The sequence below is a fragment of the Nicotiana tomentosiformis genome, chromosome 7, assembly GCF_000390325.3.
Source record: "Nicotiana tomentosiformis chromosome 7, ASM39032v3, whole genome shotgun sequence".
Classification (NCBI taxonomy): domain Eukaryota; kingdom Viridiplantae; phylum Streptophyta; class Magnoliopsida; order Solanales; family Solanaceae; genus Nicotiana; species Nicotiana tomentosiformis.
The window spans coordinates 110,928,271-110,946,404 of NC_090818.1; the positions used below are offsets into that span (position 1 = coordinate 110,928,271).

Sequence of the window (18,134 nt, forward strand, 5' to 3'; positions counted from 1 at the left end):
ACTTGTGTGACCTTTCATATTTCGATGGTCACAATATAGGTTTTTTTCCTGATTCTGTCCTCCATTTCTAGCAACAAGCATTGTCGTGGGATCAACTTTGTCAGTCAAAACATAAGTGTCTCCTGCAAGTTATTTTTGGCTTTCGTCTTGCATTAACATAGCATAGACTTGGTTAATGTTTGGCATAGGTTTCGTCATTAAAATTTGACTGCGAGCATGACCATAATTGTCATTCAATCCCATTATAAATTGATAAAGATGCTGCCTCTCATTATTTACAAGAGAGTCCCTAGACTTCGTATAATCACAAGAAGAACGAGGTACCAGCGAGTCATACACATCCTATAAATCTTTCATTCTGGAAAAATACTCTGATATAGATGAGATCCCCTGACTTAATGTATCGATTTTCCTATGCAAGTAGTAAGCTCGCAAATCATTTACCTTATCAAAGCGTTCCTCCAGATCCTTTCAAACGAGTGCCGTACTGGAACGAAATAAGATCCCGACAAGTAGATTTCGATACACGTTCCCTATTAGCCAGGAAAGCATAATAGCATTACAACGATCCCAATCCTTTGCGAGATCACCAGCATAATCAGCTCAAACAACAGAGCTATCAGTAAAACCTAATTTGTTGCGTACTAGAAGGGCTACCTTTATAGCTCGGCTCCAAATCGTATAATTTTCCATACCGACAAGCTCAATCCCAATTGATAGTGAACCAGGTGCATCGGACGGATACAAGTATAATGGATAATGATGATCAATTATAGGATAAGAATATACCGTAGTCAAAGAACTAGTACCTTCAGGACTCCCCATAATCGAAGCTCAGAAAGCGAAACACGGGAAAAAATAGGAATTGCCAATGAATCTCTCGAAATTTCAGTCAAGTAATTGACGAAAAAACCCTAGATTCGCTCAGCTATGAATTGCCGATGAATCTCTCAAAATTTCAGTCAAGTAATAGACGAAAGAACCCTAGATTCACTCAGTTCCCGCTCTCGCTCTGATACCATGTTAAATTCATCCCAATCAGTTGAAATTGATATGAGAATAAGCAAACAAGGAAGAAGAAGAGAGTGTCAAACAGTTTTCTCTTATTATCAACTGAATAGAATGCTTAATCAATAAGCTGTACAAGAAATGGAATGCTTAATCAATAAGCTGTACAAGTATATTATATACTAAATCTAGCTGCTATATTTAAGTTAAGAGATATCTGTCAACTAACTAATCCCAGCTGTCAACTAAGGCACAGTAGTGTATGTTACTAACTCCTCTACAGACATATTGCGAGGGAAACTTGATATTTTCCTTGGACCCTTTCACTCGAGAACCCAAACCAAAGGCTGCTTTCGTTTTGTTTCATAATGCGGTAGTTCACTACATGCTACCAGTGCTCAACGCTATTTTATATTGAACATTGACTTATCTTATACCAAACTCTGCTCGAGTTAGGATTGTGCAACCTTGTGAATTTGCTCCACGGTCACGCATTGATCGCGTACCTAGAATAATTTCAATGAAGTTCGATCCTAAGCCTTTTTCTTCACTAGCCACACTCTCCGGTCTCGAATCTAGCGGTCCTCAACCTCCGCTACCAACATATCCTACGTCGTATCACGAATTTTTCAGGGTCATGTCGCAATTTGAATCCATCATAATTCAACAGACAAAGTCAACAAATATCTAACCTGAAAACTAGAGCAATAATCTACTAAGTTTAAAATTTATTGATAGGCGATAGCATTGAAATTCTTTACGCTATCATTTCGTGTAATTTAAACTGTTATAATTCATATGATATGATTCTCTAAATACGTGAGTAGTATGCTTATACTACTATTTTACACATGTATATAGTTAAAATATGATAGGAGCATCTATTGTAGAAGGCTAGGGTCGCTCATGGTTGGAGGGCCTATTTTTATACTGCAATCAGGAAATCTCATGTCGTTTAATGTGTGAGGGGTCAGAAATGATTGAGGCTATGGTTTAAAGGATCTAAGAGTGATTTTCCCAACTTCTTACTAGTGTTTGTTTTTATTTGAAGGGACTGATTTTTCCCAACTTCTAATAGTTTTTTGTTTATATTTGAAAGGAGAAAAGGAAGGGGTAATCGTAATGGGGGGACCTGCCCTTATTCATTTGTCTTTGCAGATCCCCATAAGATGTGTGCAGGCTTTCCTTTCCTTGTACTGTATTTTCAATAGTAGTAATAATTTCTTTAATGGAGAAAGGAGTTGGTGGGCTGATATGCTATTAATTCCTTCGTCATTTGTGTGTGTCTATCTTTTTCTTTTTCCCTCTGTCACTACTACAGCATACAACACATGCTACTGTTGGACACTTAGTTTTGACATATGATATTCCAATTTTATTAACTTCGAATTTGCATCGAATAAATTCACCAAAAGAATATAGTATTTCGTACTAAGAGGTTCTTCATTCATAAAACTTGAATTTAAGTGTGCATAGATCTCAACTATTCAACCAAACCGATAGTGGTATATGGAATAATTCATGTATTATTTGATATAGACGACTTCTGTATTTTTGTCGGATTACAATCTTGACCTTCGGTTGAATTACGAACTCAGCCTTTGTTTGGAACGAAGATGGATGATTTCTAATGCACTTGTGGGGTTTCATATTGTGTCTATTAAACAATTTTTTTACAAAATATTATGCAATCATGAGACCCTTCACAAAAAAGTTGCAAATAAAACAAAAAATGTTTAAAATAATTATTCAAACACGTTTGTTTGTCGAAATACTTTTCCAAGTAACTGTTCCAAATGCCACCTTGATATGATTGATATCCAAAGGGCAAAGGCCAAAGCGTGACGCCCCAACACGAAATCCAAATTGGTGGAGAGCAGAGAGTACAAAACTTGCGCAAGTGAATTGTATTTTCTAACAAGTTGTGTACAATTATTATATAGTAAAAACTTAAAAGTTGAATTCTATTGATCAATTTGAAAAGTACTATTTTGTTTACCAAAATTTTTAAAAAGTAATTCTAAGTAATTTTTTTTTTTAATTTTTAAAAAAATACTTTTGGGGAGAAATTACTTTTAGCTACCGAAAAATAACTTATGCTTCAACACAAAATTACTTTTATTTTTCTTCTAAAAGCATGGCTAATAGCCTGTTTGTCCAAGCTTCGCTAAAAATATTTTTTTTTCTCAAAAGCACTTTTTTTCCTCTAATTTGAGGTGTTTGGCCAAACTTTTTTAAGGAAAAAAAATACTTTTGGGAAGAAGCAGAAGCAGTTTCTGAGAAGCAGAAAAAAGTAGCTTCTTCCCACAAGCAGAAGCAGAAGCGGTGTTGACTTTTTTTCTTACCAAAAATACCCTTAACAAAATATAGTATATACCAAAATAACCGCTAAACCTAATACTTAGGATATTAATGTATAAATATTTCTTATTATTTTTAGGATAGCTTTCTAATATATAGTGACTTTAGGGGTGAATGCTTGTATATTTGTTGAATGATTTTTAATATATTTAACTTATAGTAAAATAATTAAGTACTTTTAATTTTTTTTTCATATTTTACTTAAATAAAATGAGAAGATTTAATTATTGCATGTAATAATAAAATTTTAAAATTATTTATTTACTTATAATATTAACTATTAAATAAATCTATTCATGTCCTTATTTGTAATTTGATACTTAAAAGCGCTTTCTGAAAAGTTTGGTCAAACATAAATTATTACTTAAACGTATTTTTCAGAGTGATTAGCCAAATACAAACTGTTTTCAATTTCTCAAAATAAGTTGATTTGTCTGCTTTAGCTAAACAGATTATAAATGTCTGAACTATGATTTCATAGTTTTACGAGGAAGGGAGGAAAATAAAGTTGCAATAGGTGATATGATAGAGGATGAAGAGATGCTTCAATTCCTAGCACTAAGGCCCTCTCTTTTCCTTTTCAGAAGGAGGGGACTGTGGGCTCAGTCAGACAGTGTACAGATAGATTAGATGGGAGGATCTCCCTCAATTTTACAATTGCTTTGACTTGTCTACATCGTTTGTTTTACCCTTTCCAAAATACCCTCCCTCTTTCCATTAACACCAAGATATAGTGAAGTAAAATTTATTTTCCAACATGCTGCTATCTTATTATATTGTGAATAAATTATTTCATTTTATATATCATTATTTAATTTTTATACTTAGAGTTAAATTATGTCCAATATTTCTACAATTATAAGAGAATTTCCATTATGAGTAAGCTGAAATGTTAGCTAGCAATATTCTTTTGTAGGTGCTGTAATAGGGTAATTAAAAACTTTGTATATATAGCAAAACCGTAGTTTTGTAGACTGATAGTAATGTACGCTAATATGTTAACGTGAAAAATAAAGTATACATCTGATAACCTAATTATTATATTTGAATTGAACAAATATAAAATCAAGGTTGAACTAGTCACAAAGTGTGACAGGGCAAGGGGTTGTGAATAAGGAGGAAAGGGAAGGGTGAAAGAAGAAGAAAAGGAAGTAGTTTGGTGTAATCAGAAAAAGAGGAGTAATAGGACAGTAGAAGGCAGAGAGGGAGTGGTAGGGAAGGGGAAAAAACAGATGTAACGTATCACTGACAAATGCATAGAGAAGAAGAGACGGGGCTTGTGGGCTGTGGCAGTCCAAGTCCCGTCCCTTTCACCCTTCGTTTCCTTGTGCCGTGAAACCCGGACTACAGTCCCTCTCACTCTCCTCCTTTTTTATCCAACGCCACATTTTTAAAAAGTACACTATTCTCTCAAGAAATAATTTTGAGTTTCTATAATCTTATTTAACTAACAAAGATCTGTTTTATGACTCTACGAGCTTGTTTGATACGAATGATAAAGAATAATTAATTCTTAAATTAAATTTGAGTCATATTTGATTGGCTTAAAATTACAGTATAAATAGTCTCGAAAATAATTATCTTTGGATTGTAATTTGTTTTTATCACTATGCGAAGGTCGAATAAAAAATATCCGGATAACTAATTTCAAAATAATTTAATTTGAACTTTCTTTTATTCCTTAATGATACATTCTTTTAGCCACGTAAATGTTATAATGTTAAATTTGTCAAACAGGGAAATATAAATGAAATTGAGCACTAAGAAAATAACATAAGAAGTGATAAATAAAACACATGAAATTCTGCAAAAACACAATGACGATATTTAAAAGGAAAACAAAATAGGAGTGATATTTTTAGTCACACTTTTTAATATTCGAAAGAAACGAATAAATTAAATTATACTATATAATAGTAGTTACCACCAGTGTTTTAAAAGCCATGGGCGTAAGGCGAGGCATTTTACATATGCCTCAGCGAGACGTAAGCCCCATAAATTATTTAATATTTTATAAAATAATATAATGACAATAAATATTTATAAAATGGTAAAATTATATAAAAATTGAAGAAAACTATAAATATGTGAAATATATATGCTTCATCTCCACAAAAAACTAGTCAAACAATCTATTATATGCTACTTACAAGCAATGTTTTAAAAGCGGGGGCGTGAGGCGGGGCGTTTTACTTGATATGGGGTGATGCGTAAGCCTAGAGGCGGGGAGAGGGGGGAGCGTAAGCCCCATGGATCTTTAAAAATTTTAATTTATAAATTAATAAAAATAACATAATAACACAAAAAAAATATAAAATATAAATTAAAAGTTAAAAATTAAAAGAAAACTAAAGGAACTCATAGAAGAATAATATCCAGCATGATTCTTAAGTATAGCTAATGCATACAAATCATGTATAACGTTTTTAACTTTCAAATAATTAAAAACTTATAATTTTTTTAAAATAAATTATCAAACTCCACATTTTACCTTCCTAAGAGTAAATAATCAATAAAATTTTATTAGTACGATAATTAAAATATTACTCCTTCATGAATAAATACAAATTAGTTTAAGATATCAAATTAAGAAAAGTGTATAACAAGGACGGACAAATGAACTAAGACACGACCAATATCAAGTGAAGATATAAATTCGCAATATCATGTCTCATTATTAGAGTTACGATCAATCTTCATATTTCTATCGATGAATAGAACTTTTATCATTAATTTGTTAAAGAATTTTGAAAGTCAACGATATTAATTAGGAAATTCAACACGTGATTTGCGTTAGAATTGTTAGGCGAGCCCCGAGCGTTAGGCGTGTTTAGGGCGCACGGTCGGGCGCTTGGGGCGTTCGTCTTATAAAACTAAGCCCCATACATCAACCCCAGAGCGTTTTGCAAGTGTCGCGTTCAGGGGCGAGTCCCAAAAATGCCTTTTAAAACACCGGACTTACCACACGCGACTTATGTCCCACTGAAAATATAATTTGAAAAATTAAAGTATGGAAATTTTGTATTCCGCTTTTAGGAAATATATTCGGAAATATTTGCATCTGGTCCCAAGGCTAGTTGTCGTTTCAATCCTCGGAAGTCACGTAGCTAATGATGACCAGAGATACATAATACAAAGATCCTATTGTCTCATTATCCCCTAACTTTACAACTATTATTCTCTCTCGTAGTACATACCATAGTATACCAATATTAGAATAATTAATTTTTTATGGGATAATTTTACTTCGAAATAATACTACTTTAAATGGAGAAATAAGATTTAAAAATTGGTTTAGGTAACTTTCGGCAAGAATTACTCTTATAGCTATAAAAATATTATAAAATATTTATAATCACAAGCTTCAATTATTTTTTTAATATATGTGTAAAAATTAATTTTTTTCTTAAATTTCGTGCTTAATTAAATACCAAAAGCTTCAAACAAATCGCAGTGCATCTTGTTAAGCAGGCGTTGGGACCAAGGCGATAGTGTGCCAAAGGGTCTGAGTCTGAGGGGTTAAACTTTAAAGTGGTGGCAGTAAAGAGTGTAGTCACTTCGAGTAGGAGGCAGTTTTTTCCGGAATAAATAGTTTTAGTTTTAAATTTTAAAAAAAGGCGAACAAGAAAACCAAAACACAGTTCTCCATTCTCAAAAAAGCAAAGAGGAAGAAAAAAAAAGGTTCAATCTAAAGACGTGATGATGATAGTTTCAAAGATGTTGGCAGATGCTAATATTCAGTAAAACAGTACTGTCCACAAACTCCCCTTCTTGCCATTATTGCATTTTCTGATGAGTTTGTCCACTTCTAATAAAGAAAGATTCTTCAATATCTCTAACTATATACAAAAAATATACTACAGTCTAAATACTAACACGCTAGTTCAATTTTCTGCAACTAAAACCACTCCTTATCTTCTGCAAAGAGTAACTAAAAAGGTTATGTCAATATAGTTTGTCTTTATATTTTGGGATCTTTACACAAGTAGCTTGCCAATTTATTTTTTAATGGGTATACATAAATTATACATATATATATATATATATATTCTTTAACTATTTTTAATTTAAGTAATTGAATAAGCTACTATTTAAGTAAAATAAGTTAGGCAAAAATCATGAAAGATTATAGTTTAAATATTAATAGAGAAAAAAAGACATTAAAGTTTTATCGACACCTGATATTTATACTAAACTAGTAAATGCAAGTCACGTATTTTCAAAAACACACACACATATATATATATATATATATATCATTAATCATACATTTTTACTTAAATTTTTAACTACTAAAATTAAATTGTTTGATTTTATATAAATACTAAGTGTGAATAAGTAGGAATAAAGAATATTTGTAATGGTAAGAGATAACAAACTATCTTTATCACATTAGTAAGGTCACTACCACTATACTCATTCCTTCTTTTTCAAGTTTTTTTTTCTAAAAAAATTGATTTGCTGTAAAAAATTAGGATTTTCCTCATAGGTAAAAGCATTTTTTTTTCTCACCTGATATTCGATACCTTTATTGGTGCCTGAATAAATTCGGATTCGTGCCGGGAGGTCCCACATTGAATAGTAGTACGATCTGTAACAAAGCCGATATCATACCCAAAACGCGAATCAAATAACTAAGGATGAAAAATTAGTTACCACTCGACCATAAACACTCGACCATAAACTTTGTTGGCGGGTAAAAGTTTACACATGTAAAAAGAAGAAGTGATCATATTTTCTTTTTTACCAAGTGCTTTTACTTTTCATGTTTACCCCCAAAGTGTACAAAATACATAATAGTGCGTGGGTAGGAGTAGAAATAACCTTTCTGGTAAAAGACGCCATTGCCCGTCTTCGTCATCACATTCCCTTAAACACGTCACCCTCCAAACTACTACTATTACAGAGAGGAGGGGCCATACCATTCCATACCTTAGCCTTTCTCTCTTATAGCTTGCTCTCACCTTCCCCTCTTTTCTTTATCTTCTGTCACTTCTCTCTCTTCTTCTTTCTTCTACCCTTTTCCTCTTTCTTTCTTTGCATACAACATTCTTCTTCCTCTTTCTAATTTTTTGCTCATATTTGCTCTGAGAAAAACAAAACAATTTAAAAAAAAATCAAATGGGTCGAGGCAAGAACTGGGCTTCCTAAGTGGTTTCTTGTAAGTTATTTTTAGTGATCAAACTGATATGTTGGTCTTGTTAGATGTTTTTCATACTTTTGTTTGTGTGTTCTGTTATATATGGTTGTGGGAAATCTTCAAGTTGCCTTTTTTTAAAAAACTGAATTGTGCTTTCTGGTTGCATTTACATGAATGGCTAAATATGTGGTGAAGATAAAGAACCAATCTTTTTGCTGCAGTTTGTGGAAAATCTTCTTAATTTGCTTGCCTTTTTCACTGAATTGTATCTTCTTGTTCTTGCATTTACACGTATGGCTTGTATATGGTGAACACTGAAATTCACTAATCCTCCGCTCAATCTCAAACCAGGAAAATGTTGAAATCTCTGCCATGTTTGTTCTCACTCAGATCTTACTAAGGAACTGTTTGTATATTATTGGTTTTGTACCGTTCCACTTGACATTACATTTTGCAATACACTGCTCAATTTATATAGTAATTTTTGCTAGTTTTCTTCTAAATCTTGTTTATTGAAGATCTGGATCAGTGAATTTCAGCTTTCAGCCTCAGGTTTGCAGAATGCTCATGTCCTGTAGTATAATTTTGTTGGACATAAAAACATCATCACTTCTTTGAAGGGTTGTTGCAATTGAGATGAATGAACATGAGTTGGTTTATAGGAGTGTTTTAAAAGGCGTGGGCATAAGACGAGGCTTTTTACATATGCCTCAGCAACGCATAAGCCCCGAGGCACGGCCCATAGATATTTAATTTTTAAAATTTTATAAAATAGTACAATTATATTAAATATTTATAAATATATAAAATTGTATAAATTTTATATATATATATATGTGTGTGTGTGTGCGCGCGCGCTCCATCCCCACAAAATACTAGTCAAAATAATTTATTATACGCTGCTTAGAAGCACAACTAACTTGAGTCGAAAAGAATACAGTTTTCTACATGGGGAGGACAAAAGGATGACTAATCTGAAATTTGAACTTTGAACTTGCTTCGGATGAGAATAGAGTTCTCTTTGTATTTGTAAAAAAAATTGAAGGATGACTAATTTGTAATTTGAACTTTGAACTTGCTCCTACGAAGGAGAATAGAGTTCTCTTTGTATTTGTTAAAAAGGTTGAATTTTCGTTGCTTTTGGGAGATATTAGCAGACATGCAGACAAGATAAAGAATTGGGTAATATCATGAAATCAATAAAAAAATTCTTGACTTCTAAATTTAATACATTTTAGTTTTTTTAAAAACTTTTGAGTAATTTCCTAGATTACTTTTGAGAATTTGGGTATTATATGAAAGTCTTATTCAACAAATTTTGTTTTAATTTGAAAAAGTCTCTAAGTCTTACGCATCTTTAAAAAAATCGCGTCCCGAACACCCGGGCGTACGCCCCGAACTGCTCGGGCGTACGCCACTTGAGACTCTCGCCTCACACCATCGCCTCGGGGTGTTTTTGGTACGGTTCGCTGTAGGGCTCGCCCCGAAAACGCCTTTTAAAACACTGGTTTATTGTAATCAAGAAAAAAGGTGTTATTTATGAGTTTTATTTGCATGATGCACTCTCATGATAACACTATTACTTCCAATTAAGGAGAGATTAAACCCGCTTATGAACTTCCGAAATTTTGTAACTCAATGCTGGTCAAGAAGGATATTGATCTGGATAGTGTACTAGATCTCAGTTAATCATATTTCCTTACATGTTTAAAGTTTGCGATATTGGCGGTTATCTGATTATTAATGATCTTCGCGGTCTTATAAAGTATGCCGGTCCATGTAATAAATATTCCCTCAAATGATTTCTTAATTAAGTATGCTTCTATCAATCTTCACATGTGTGCATATGCCATCCACTTTTTTCTTTACTGTTTTCTCTGCAATTCTCTGGGAGCTGTGACCTCCGAATGTGACTGGTCTCTACCTATAAAAAAATTTGAATGCGAAAATGTCTAAAACCAAACTAAATCCGAATTCTTCGAATCTATCTTAATTCTATTTGTTATCTAGAAATGCAAACTCATTTCTGTATCCTCTTTAATGGTGAACTGGTTATGAGTGGATATTACAGATTTAGGGATGTTACACCTCTAAATTATGACCAGATACCTCCAAACTATGTGGTTTGCAAATTTTAGACTTCCAACCATCTGTATATTATGATTGAAAAGCGTGGTTTTTACGGGCTACCCTCTTTTTTGTTTTTTTAATAATTTGTTTCAACATTCATGTTAGTTAAATCGGCATATTTGTGGAGCTGCATTTCCATTGCTTATTTAAACGAGCAGTCTCTCTACCAAGATTTTGATGTCTTTTCTTTGAGCCAACTCATGGAAATACTTGTTGACTCGCTCTGGCCTCACTCCTATCATGACCACTTGTACCAATTTCTTTTTTCATCTATATTTTGATTCTACTTCTTATTTGGTGGTTGGCTGGATACCCAATACCAATGATGAGGTATTTCTTGCTTAGACCTCTGAATTTTTTGTATTGACAAGCTAGGATTCCCTAACAGCTTGTTCAGAATGTGCATATATAAATGACCTTGAATAATTTTCTACTTAGTTTAAAACAACTACACCTTGTTTTTGATAGGTTCTCATGTCTTGGCAGTTGGTGGAGTTTTCTATGCTAGAACAAGCAGTTGCATTCTTGTCTTGGAAAAGTCTTGAGTGATGAAACATTGCATGATTTTCCCATGTTTAAATGCTGTTGTACGATCCTTTGTTCTGTGATGGTATTTTATTTAAAGGTGTTGTAATGAATTTCTTTACAAGTTAATATATTATTTCTATGTTATGCTAATAACTGCATTAACTGTAAATCACTTCCATGTAATGAACTTTTGCAATACGTATCTTGTTCAATAGTGTGTTTAAGATATTGCAAGTGAAATGGTGCTAAATATTCTGTCAGGTAAATTATGAGGAGTTTGGGACCATGGGCACTGGTGTTTGCACCTGGAAATGAGGGAGAGGCAGCGGTGGCGATCTGAAGAGGATGCTTTATTGCGGGCATATGTGAAACAGTATGGACCAAAAGAATGGCACCTTGTATCACAGCGTATGAACACAGCCCTCAACAGGGACGCTAAGTCTTGCTTGGAAAGGTGGAAAAACTACCTCAAACCAGGGATTAAGAAAGGATCACTCACTGAAGAGGAGCAGCGTCTTGTTATCCATCTACAGGCCAAACACGGCAACAAATGGAAGAAAATAGCAGCTGAAGTACCAGGCCGAACTGCTAAAAGATTGGGGAAGTGGTGGGAAGTATTCAAAGAGAAGCAACAGAGGGAGCAGAAAGAAAACAATAAGGTTGTCGATCCAGTAGACGAGGGAAAATACGACCACATTCTTGAGACCTTTGCAGAGAAGATTGTGAAAGAGCGGAGTGTCCCAGGTTTACTTATGGCTACTTCTAATGGAGGTTTCCTCCACGCCGATGCACCAGCTCCTTCGCCACAAACTCTTCTTCCTCCGTGGCTTTCTAATTCCACTGCTACTTCAACCGTCAGATCACCATCTCCATCTGTGACTTTAAGTCTATCCCCCTCAACAGTGCCTCCTACACCTACGCCTACGCCTGGCATTCCGTGGCTACAGACAGATAGAGGACCTGAAAATGCGCCCCTTATTTTGAGCAGTTTTCCACATCATGGGGTTGCCCCTCCTTGCGGAGAAAATCCATTTGTTACTGAACTTGTGGAATGCTGTAAAGAGCTAGACGAAGGGCATCGTGCTTGGGCTGCTCATAAAAAGGAAGCAGCTTGGAGGTTAAGGCGAGTGGAATTGCAGCTAGAATCAGAGAAAACATGCAAAGTTAGGGAGAAGATGGAGGAAATTGAAGCGAAAATGAAAGCTCTGAGGGAAGAGCAGAAGGCAACTCTAGACAGGATTGAAGCAGAATACAAGGAGCAACTAGCAGGCTTGAGGAGGGACGCGGAAGCAAAGGAACAGAAATTGGCCGAACAATGGGCTTCCAAACACCTGCGCCTTAGTAAGTTTCTTGAGCAGATGGGATGCCAATCAAGACTTGCAGAACCTAATGGTGGCCGCTAAAGCAAGCTAAGCTAAGAATTCTTTTGTGTGTCCCTGGCCGCCTAAGACGGTTCTTTTCAAACTGCTACGACTTTTCTTACTGTAAACTTTTTGTTTGATCGCCTTTTATTTGGTTAACTATGTTTTCTTTTCTGCATGATACTGCAACTTGTATTTCTAGTATCTGCAAGGATTTCTTGCAGCTTTGCGACAGCATAATGAACCTATATCTTTCAGTAGTAACATATTAATAGTATTACTTACACAATTTCGTGTGGTTTTGCCTGCTTTTGAAGGGAAATAGGGGAAAGGGAAAAGGTAAGAATTTGTGTGGTTGTGGAAATTGCATGTTACTGTTTAGATAATGCCTAATTAATAATGCTAAAAGTCTCCTATGTTTCCAGAAGCTTGCATAGTGCCCCTTGACTAATTAGAGAAGCTTTATAAAGTGTCTTTAAGATGTCAAAAATTATTTGTGTTGTAGTAAGGCATCTAAATGAAATGGAGTAGCATAATTAAGTAGAGAGTTTTGAGTCACTAAATGATATTAGCTACAGCTCCGCTGGTTATTATTGATTTTCCATTTTTATACGGATTATCATAAAAAACTTTGTCTCAACAACAAAACTGGAGGTTCTCTAACCAAAAATTGAGTTGCTATTAAAAATAGGTTTCTTTTCATTATTTGAGTAAAAAGCTTTGCTGAATATTCTAGTCTAGGCTTTAATCACCTTAGTTGCATTCAAGTCTTAGCTATTACAATGATATAAGTGCCTTTGGAAGAGCCTCTTTTCCAAGAAGAGAGGGAGACGAGTAAAATAAAATCTACCCCTTTTCCAACACTCCAGACTAACCTCTCCTCTTTGAAGTCTATGAAAGTTGAAGTTTTTGTGCAAAGCAAGAAATCGACGTGGAATAGAATTTTAGCTAGCGTTTCTAGCGTTTGATCATAGATTTGATTGAAACTTAAAAAAAAAAATTGTATTGAAAAATAATTTTTGAAAGTTGAAATTATGTTTGGATATATATTTGACTTAAAAAAAAGTATGAAATTTTGTGAGTTTAGAAGAAAAAATTTCACCCAAAACAGGCCCAAACCAATTTTTAGAACTTCGAAATTTTTTCTTCTAACAATATTTCAAAAACTAGTCAAATGACATGAAGAAACAATGTTTTTAATTTTTTTTTTTTTTTTTTTGAAAAAAGTGGGAAAAGAAATCTATGTTCAAATGGGAGCAAGATCGAGAATTGCATGCCTTATGACAGAAAGAAAAATTGGTGTTTCTAATAGAAGAAATCTTTCAGCAAAGAGAAAGACATATATAGAGGTGAATAGTTCCATGCATTGAGCTGGCTTTCTTTATCAGGATGAAACTAATGAATAGTTCAACAAAACAGAATGTAAACTGGACTTAGAGAGAGAAACATTGATGTCCCAATAGCAACAAACCAAACAAAAACCAAAAACAAATATGCAAACACCAACTAGATAATTCTTGTGACTTGTAAATTAAATGCATTTGTTAATTAAGAACTTCATTCTTTGGTAATCCAGTGGCCAAAAATCTTCATCTTTTGCTTATTCACTTCTTCTGCTTCACCATTTTCATCGACATTTCCATGCACGATTTCAGCTTCCTTATTGTCGACTTCTTTCTGAGCAACCATTTCTTGGAACAATGGTGGCATGGGGATAACACCTGTGGAGACAATGACGGAAACTAAAAGGTTGAATTACCTAAATACCCTTCTTATTAACGTAATAACCCTACTTAGTTAAAAAAAACATCCAAACGCTTATATAGAAAAACTAGCTGTATATATAATACTTGTGGCATGTCTGGTGTTCGGAGAAACTACCTTTGCCAGAATTGTCTTCAGAATACACAGTCTTGGCCACTTCTTTTCCTTTATATACTTTCTTTTGCACAACAAGTTCGCGACCATCCACATTTGCAAAACTTCCAAAATTCCCATCCTTAGCGAGGTTTGAGGAAGAGGGCGTACTGTTTGAATCAATCTGCTCGGATTCGATCTCATCTTTGTTTTGTTTACCCAAGTTCATTAGATTATTCCATGCATCAGCCAGAAACTTTTCAAGCTCATATTTTTCTTGTGGTGTCAATTTGCATCTGATTGTAGGCTGCTCACTGCTTCTTTGGTACTTTGTTGCAGACTCTCCTTCCAATTTTGAAGATTCTGCTTTTCTTTTCTTGGAGGGGTTTTGTGACATCCCAGCCTTTCATTTAATAATAATAATATTGTAAATATAAAATAAGTTAGTACTAAAGAAAACGTGACAAGTTCATAGCGGTAATTAGGACTAGGCATAGTTGAGGGTTGGCACTGGAAAAACAGTGTCGAGTTCAAGGTAGTGATGTATTCTGTCCACACATGTTTACTTATTTGACCTAAAGTCAAAGTTTGATGTGAAATCTAAATTTATAAAAGAAAATTATGATATATATTTTTATTTGAAATCTATTTTTTTAGTTTTTTGAGATACAAAGTTATTAATAACTTTTTTATATTCGATTTCCTCTAATAATTCCTTTTCTATTGATAATATAGCCAGGTTATTTAATTTTTCTCGAAACATTGTTGATCTTATATAAGATTTTATCAAATTATAATCTTAAAAAACTTTTTTTCTTTGAGGTAACTGTTATAGGAAAACTCTACTATTGTACGAAAATTAAGTACTAACTATTATTTTCTTAAATACCTATATACCTAGTATTTCTAAAAAATGGGGGCCCCGTATTTGGGAGCCTGAGGCACAAGCCTTACTTGTGATAAAGTTAGAGCCGGCCCTGATTTTGCTTATAATTTTTGGGCCTTTTTTACTTTTAGCACGCGCCAGAAACTATTTACATTCGATAGCCGAAAAAATATATATAATTTGTATAAGTTTTGTATATAACATATATATATATTATTTTGAGAGCGCCTATAAAGTGTCATTTTTTCTAATTTGTTTTGTATAACTCCTTTAATCAAATAGCTTATCATAAACTCACCTCGTCTTTCTGTTTGTTATCCCTGTTCATTAGGTTGTTCCATGCATCAGCGAGAAACTTTTCAACCTTGCTCTTGCCATTTTTCGTTGAGCGTTTTACTCGAACACCAACCTTAAATTTAATAAGGATAATATTGTAAGATTAATAATATAATTTGTCCAAACAATTTATGTATTTAATCTAACAACTTACAAAAGTCTCTGTTACTGCATTGGTTTCTTGATCAACTTCTATTTTCAGTTTCTCGAAACCTTTGAATACGTGTCTTCTTGCATCCCCGGTAGATCGACACTCGCTACGTTTGGCCTCATGGAAGTAAAACTGCAATACAAGAAGTTTTTCTTAAGGTTATATATATACTAACTGTAATACATTATATTACAAAGTAGAGTCATAAGCAGTGACGTACGGAGTATTTTACATAAGCAGTGCCACAATTTAAAAAAATAGGCAAATGAATAAATCACTATAACGAGAAGCGGTATCATTTTCTATACGTATCCCCAATATTTTCATTTTTCTTTTAAATATCTAGTGAAAAATTTCGACCAAGGGGTGTTCCGTGATATCGCATGGTATAAGGTGCATATGCCCCTGGACTCATAAGCTTCTTCTTGATTTTTAAACTTCCATTTTCTTGATTTATCATTTGGTTAGAGATTTGATGGTCTTTATTTAGGATCAAGAACTAGCTTGATAATTTAACAAATTAAAAAGAAAATGGTAGATTATAGAACTCTAGAGAAGCCGAGTGTACTACTCCCTCTGTCCAATTTGTGTGATGATGTTTTACTAAAGGAAAAAGTTTCACATCAATTAGGGGACACAACGAACGAATACACCTTCCGGCAGGTGGTGTCACGTGACATCGCTTCATCAGAATTTTTATTAAATATGTATATATAGATAGTATACAAAATGAAAAAATTGGGTATTAATATAAAAAATGACATCATTTTTCATTATAGTGATTCATTCATTCATTCATTTTTTTAAATTTTGACCCTGCTTATCAAAAATCCTGCGTATACCCCGAGGACAGATGAAATAGTTGCAACTTCATTTCATACGAGTTTGGAACATGAAAAATATGAATTATTTACCGCTTCAACTTTTCCATTTCGACGTATTCTCGTTTCAGCTTGCCATCCATGCAGCAAATCATAGTATTTGTGATTCAGTCCATAGGGATCACCACTTGGTTCTTCTCCTTTCTATTATTTGAATCCATAACAAAATATTAATGAAAATTATTGTCTCATAATTATAATATGTTTGAGAAAATCTTACATTATTACAGAAAAATAATCTTAATAACTAAATGTACTAACCTTATTTAGTTTAATGGTGTAATGGTTAGGTTCACCTTTACAAGGTACAATGATGAAGCTAGCAGGAGTATAGCCTATGATTCGGCCAGTAACTAGCCTTCTCTTCCTCCCAGCAAGTTGTTTTGGTACCAATATCATTGGTTGATCAATCTGCAAAGTTTTATAGTTTTGCGAGGATAAACGAATAAAAAATATATAAAATAAGAAGTTTACGGTTAAATTATTTTTCAATAAAGAAAAATATGTTGTTCGTTTGGGAAACAATGAATAAAAATATAGGGCCACTTAAAAATGGGGAGAGGAGTATTATTTTTGCTTAATAGACCAACAAAGAGAATCGAATGGTAAGATGATGGTAGAATTTGCTCTCTCAAGTGCCAATATTCAGTTCTTATCCTATGCAACTCTTTCTTTTCTCCGAATCCATAAAAGAATTAACAAACAATTTTTTTTTTAAGAAAAAAAAGAGACAAGGTATTTTTTTCTTATACTCGATGATTGTTTTGTTCATGCAATTTTCAGAATCATGTTATATATGAGAAGTATTTTCTATAATCCGCACAAAATAATGATTATCAATCATTATTATATAATTCATAGAAAAGAACCATGTATATACGATTTTTTTTAAATAAAGCTCAGTCATATTTTTATTCATATCTACAACGTTTAATCTCCATAGAGTTTATATTTCAAAAACAAAAACAAAAAGTCTTTGAAAAACTTTCGCTAAATGTCCAAATATACAAAAAAAATAAAGTTGGCTCTCTATCTATGTGAAAACATATCGAAAATACAAGAATGAGTCCAAATATAACTTTTCTGAGAAACATATCGAAAATACAAGAATGAGTCCAAATATAACTTTTCTGAGAAGCATGGCAAATTTATAAATAACATTATATATTAATTTAGTTTATTAGATTATCTATTAGATTTTTGTAATTATGTATTGATATTGAAATTAATATTCCACGATACATATCTAGTCAACCTTTCTTTTTCGTTAAAAATCTAGTCAACTGCTATAATTACTATTTTGACCACCCTCAACAAAACCACCTACAAGAAGAAGAATCCCAGTCCTAATTACAATAATCTACATGTATCATTCTTTTTAGTCAAAATAGAAATTAACAATAATGACTTTTTAGATCTGATATAACATGATTTTCCGACTTCTTTTCGACATAAGAAAACATCATTTTACAAAGGAAAAAAAAACAAACATTTT

The 18,134-nt window shown here is 33.2% G+C and overlaps 1 protein-coding gene across 2 annotated transcripts; it reads left to right on the forward strand.

Annotated features, from left to right (window-relative positions):
- Window positions 1-8,274: 8,274 nt before the first annotated feature.
- LOC104097989 (transcription factor AS1) lies at window positions 8,275-12,817 on the forward strand. Of its 2 annotated transcripts, XM_009604630.4 has the most exons (3): window positions 8,351-8,530; window positions 11,108-11,264; window positions 11,429-12,817. In XM_009604630.4, exon 3 carries the CDS (start codon window positions 11,479-11,481, stop codon window positions 12,568-12,570), a length of 1,092 nt encoding a protein of 363 aa, XP_009602925.1. In that variant the 5' UTR covers window positions 8,351-8,530; window positions 11,108-11,264; window positions 11,429-11,478; the 3' UTR covers window positions 12,571-12,817. The 2 variants fall into 2 exon arrangements, with proteins under 2 accessions (XP_009602924.1, XP_009602925.1); XM_009604629.4 differs by lacking the exon at window positions 11,108-11,264 and having other exon boundaries at window positions 8,275-8,530.
- Window positions 12,818-18,134: the final 5,317 nt, after the last annotated feature.

Coding starts and splice junctions, on each gene's coding strand:
- LOC104097989 (XM_009604629.4), top strand. CDS start 11,479: ATGAGGGAGAGGCAGCGGTGGCGATCTGAAGAGGATGCTTTATTGCGG.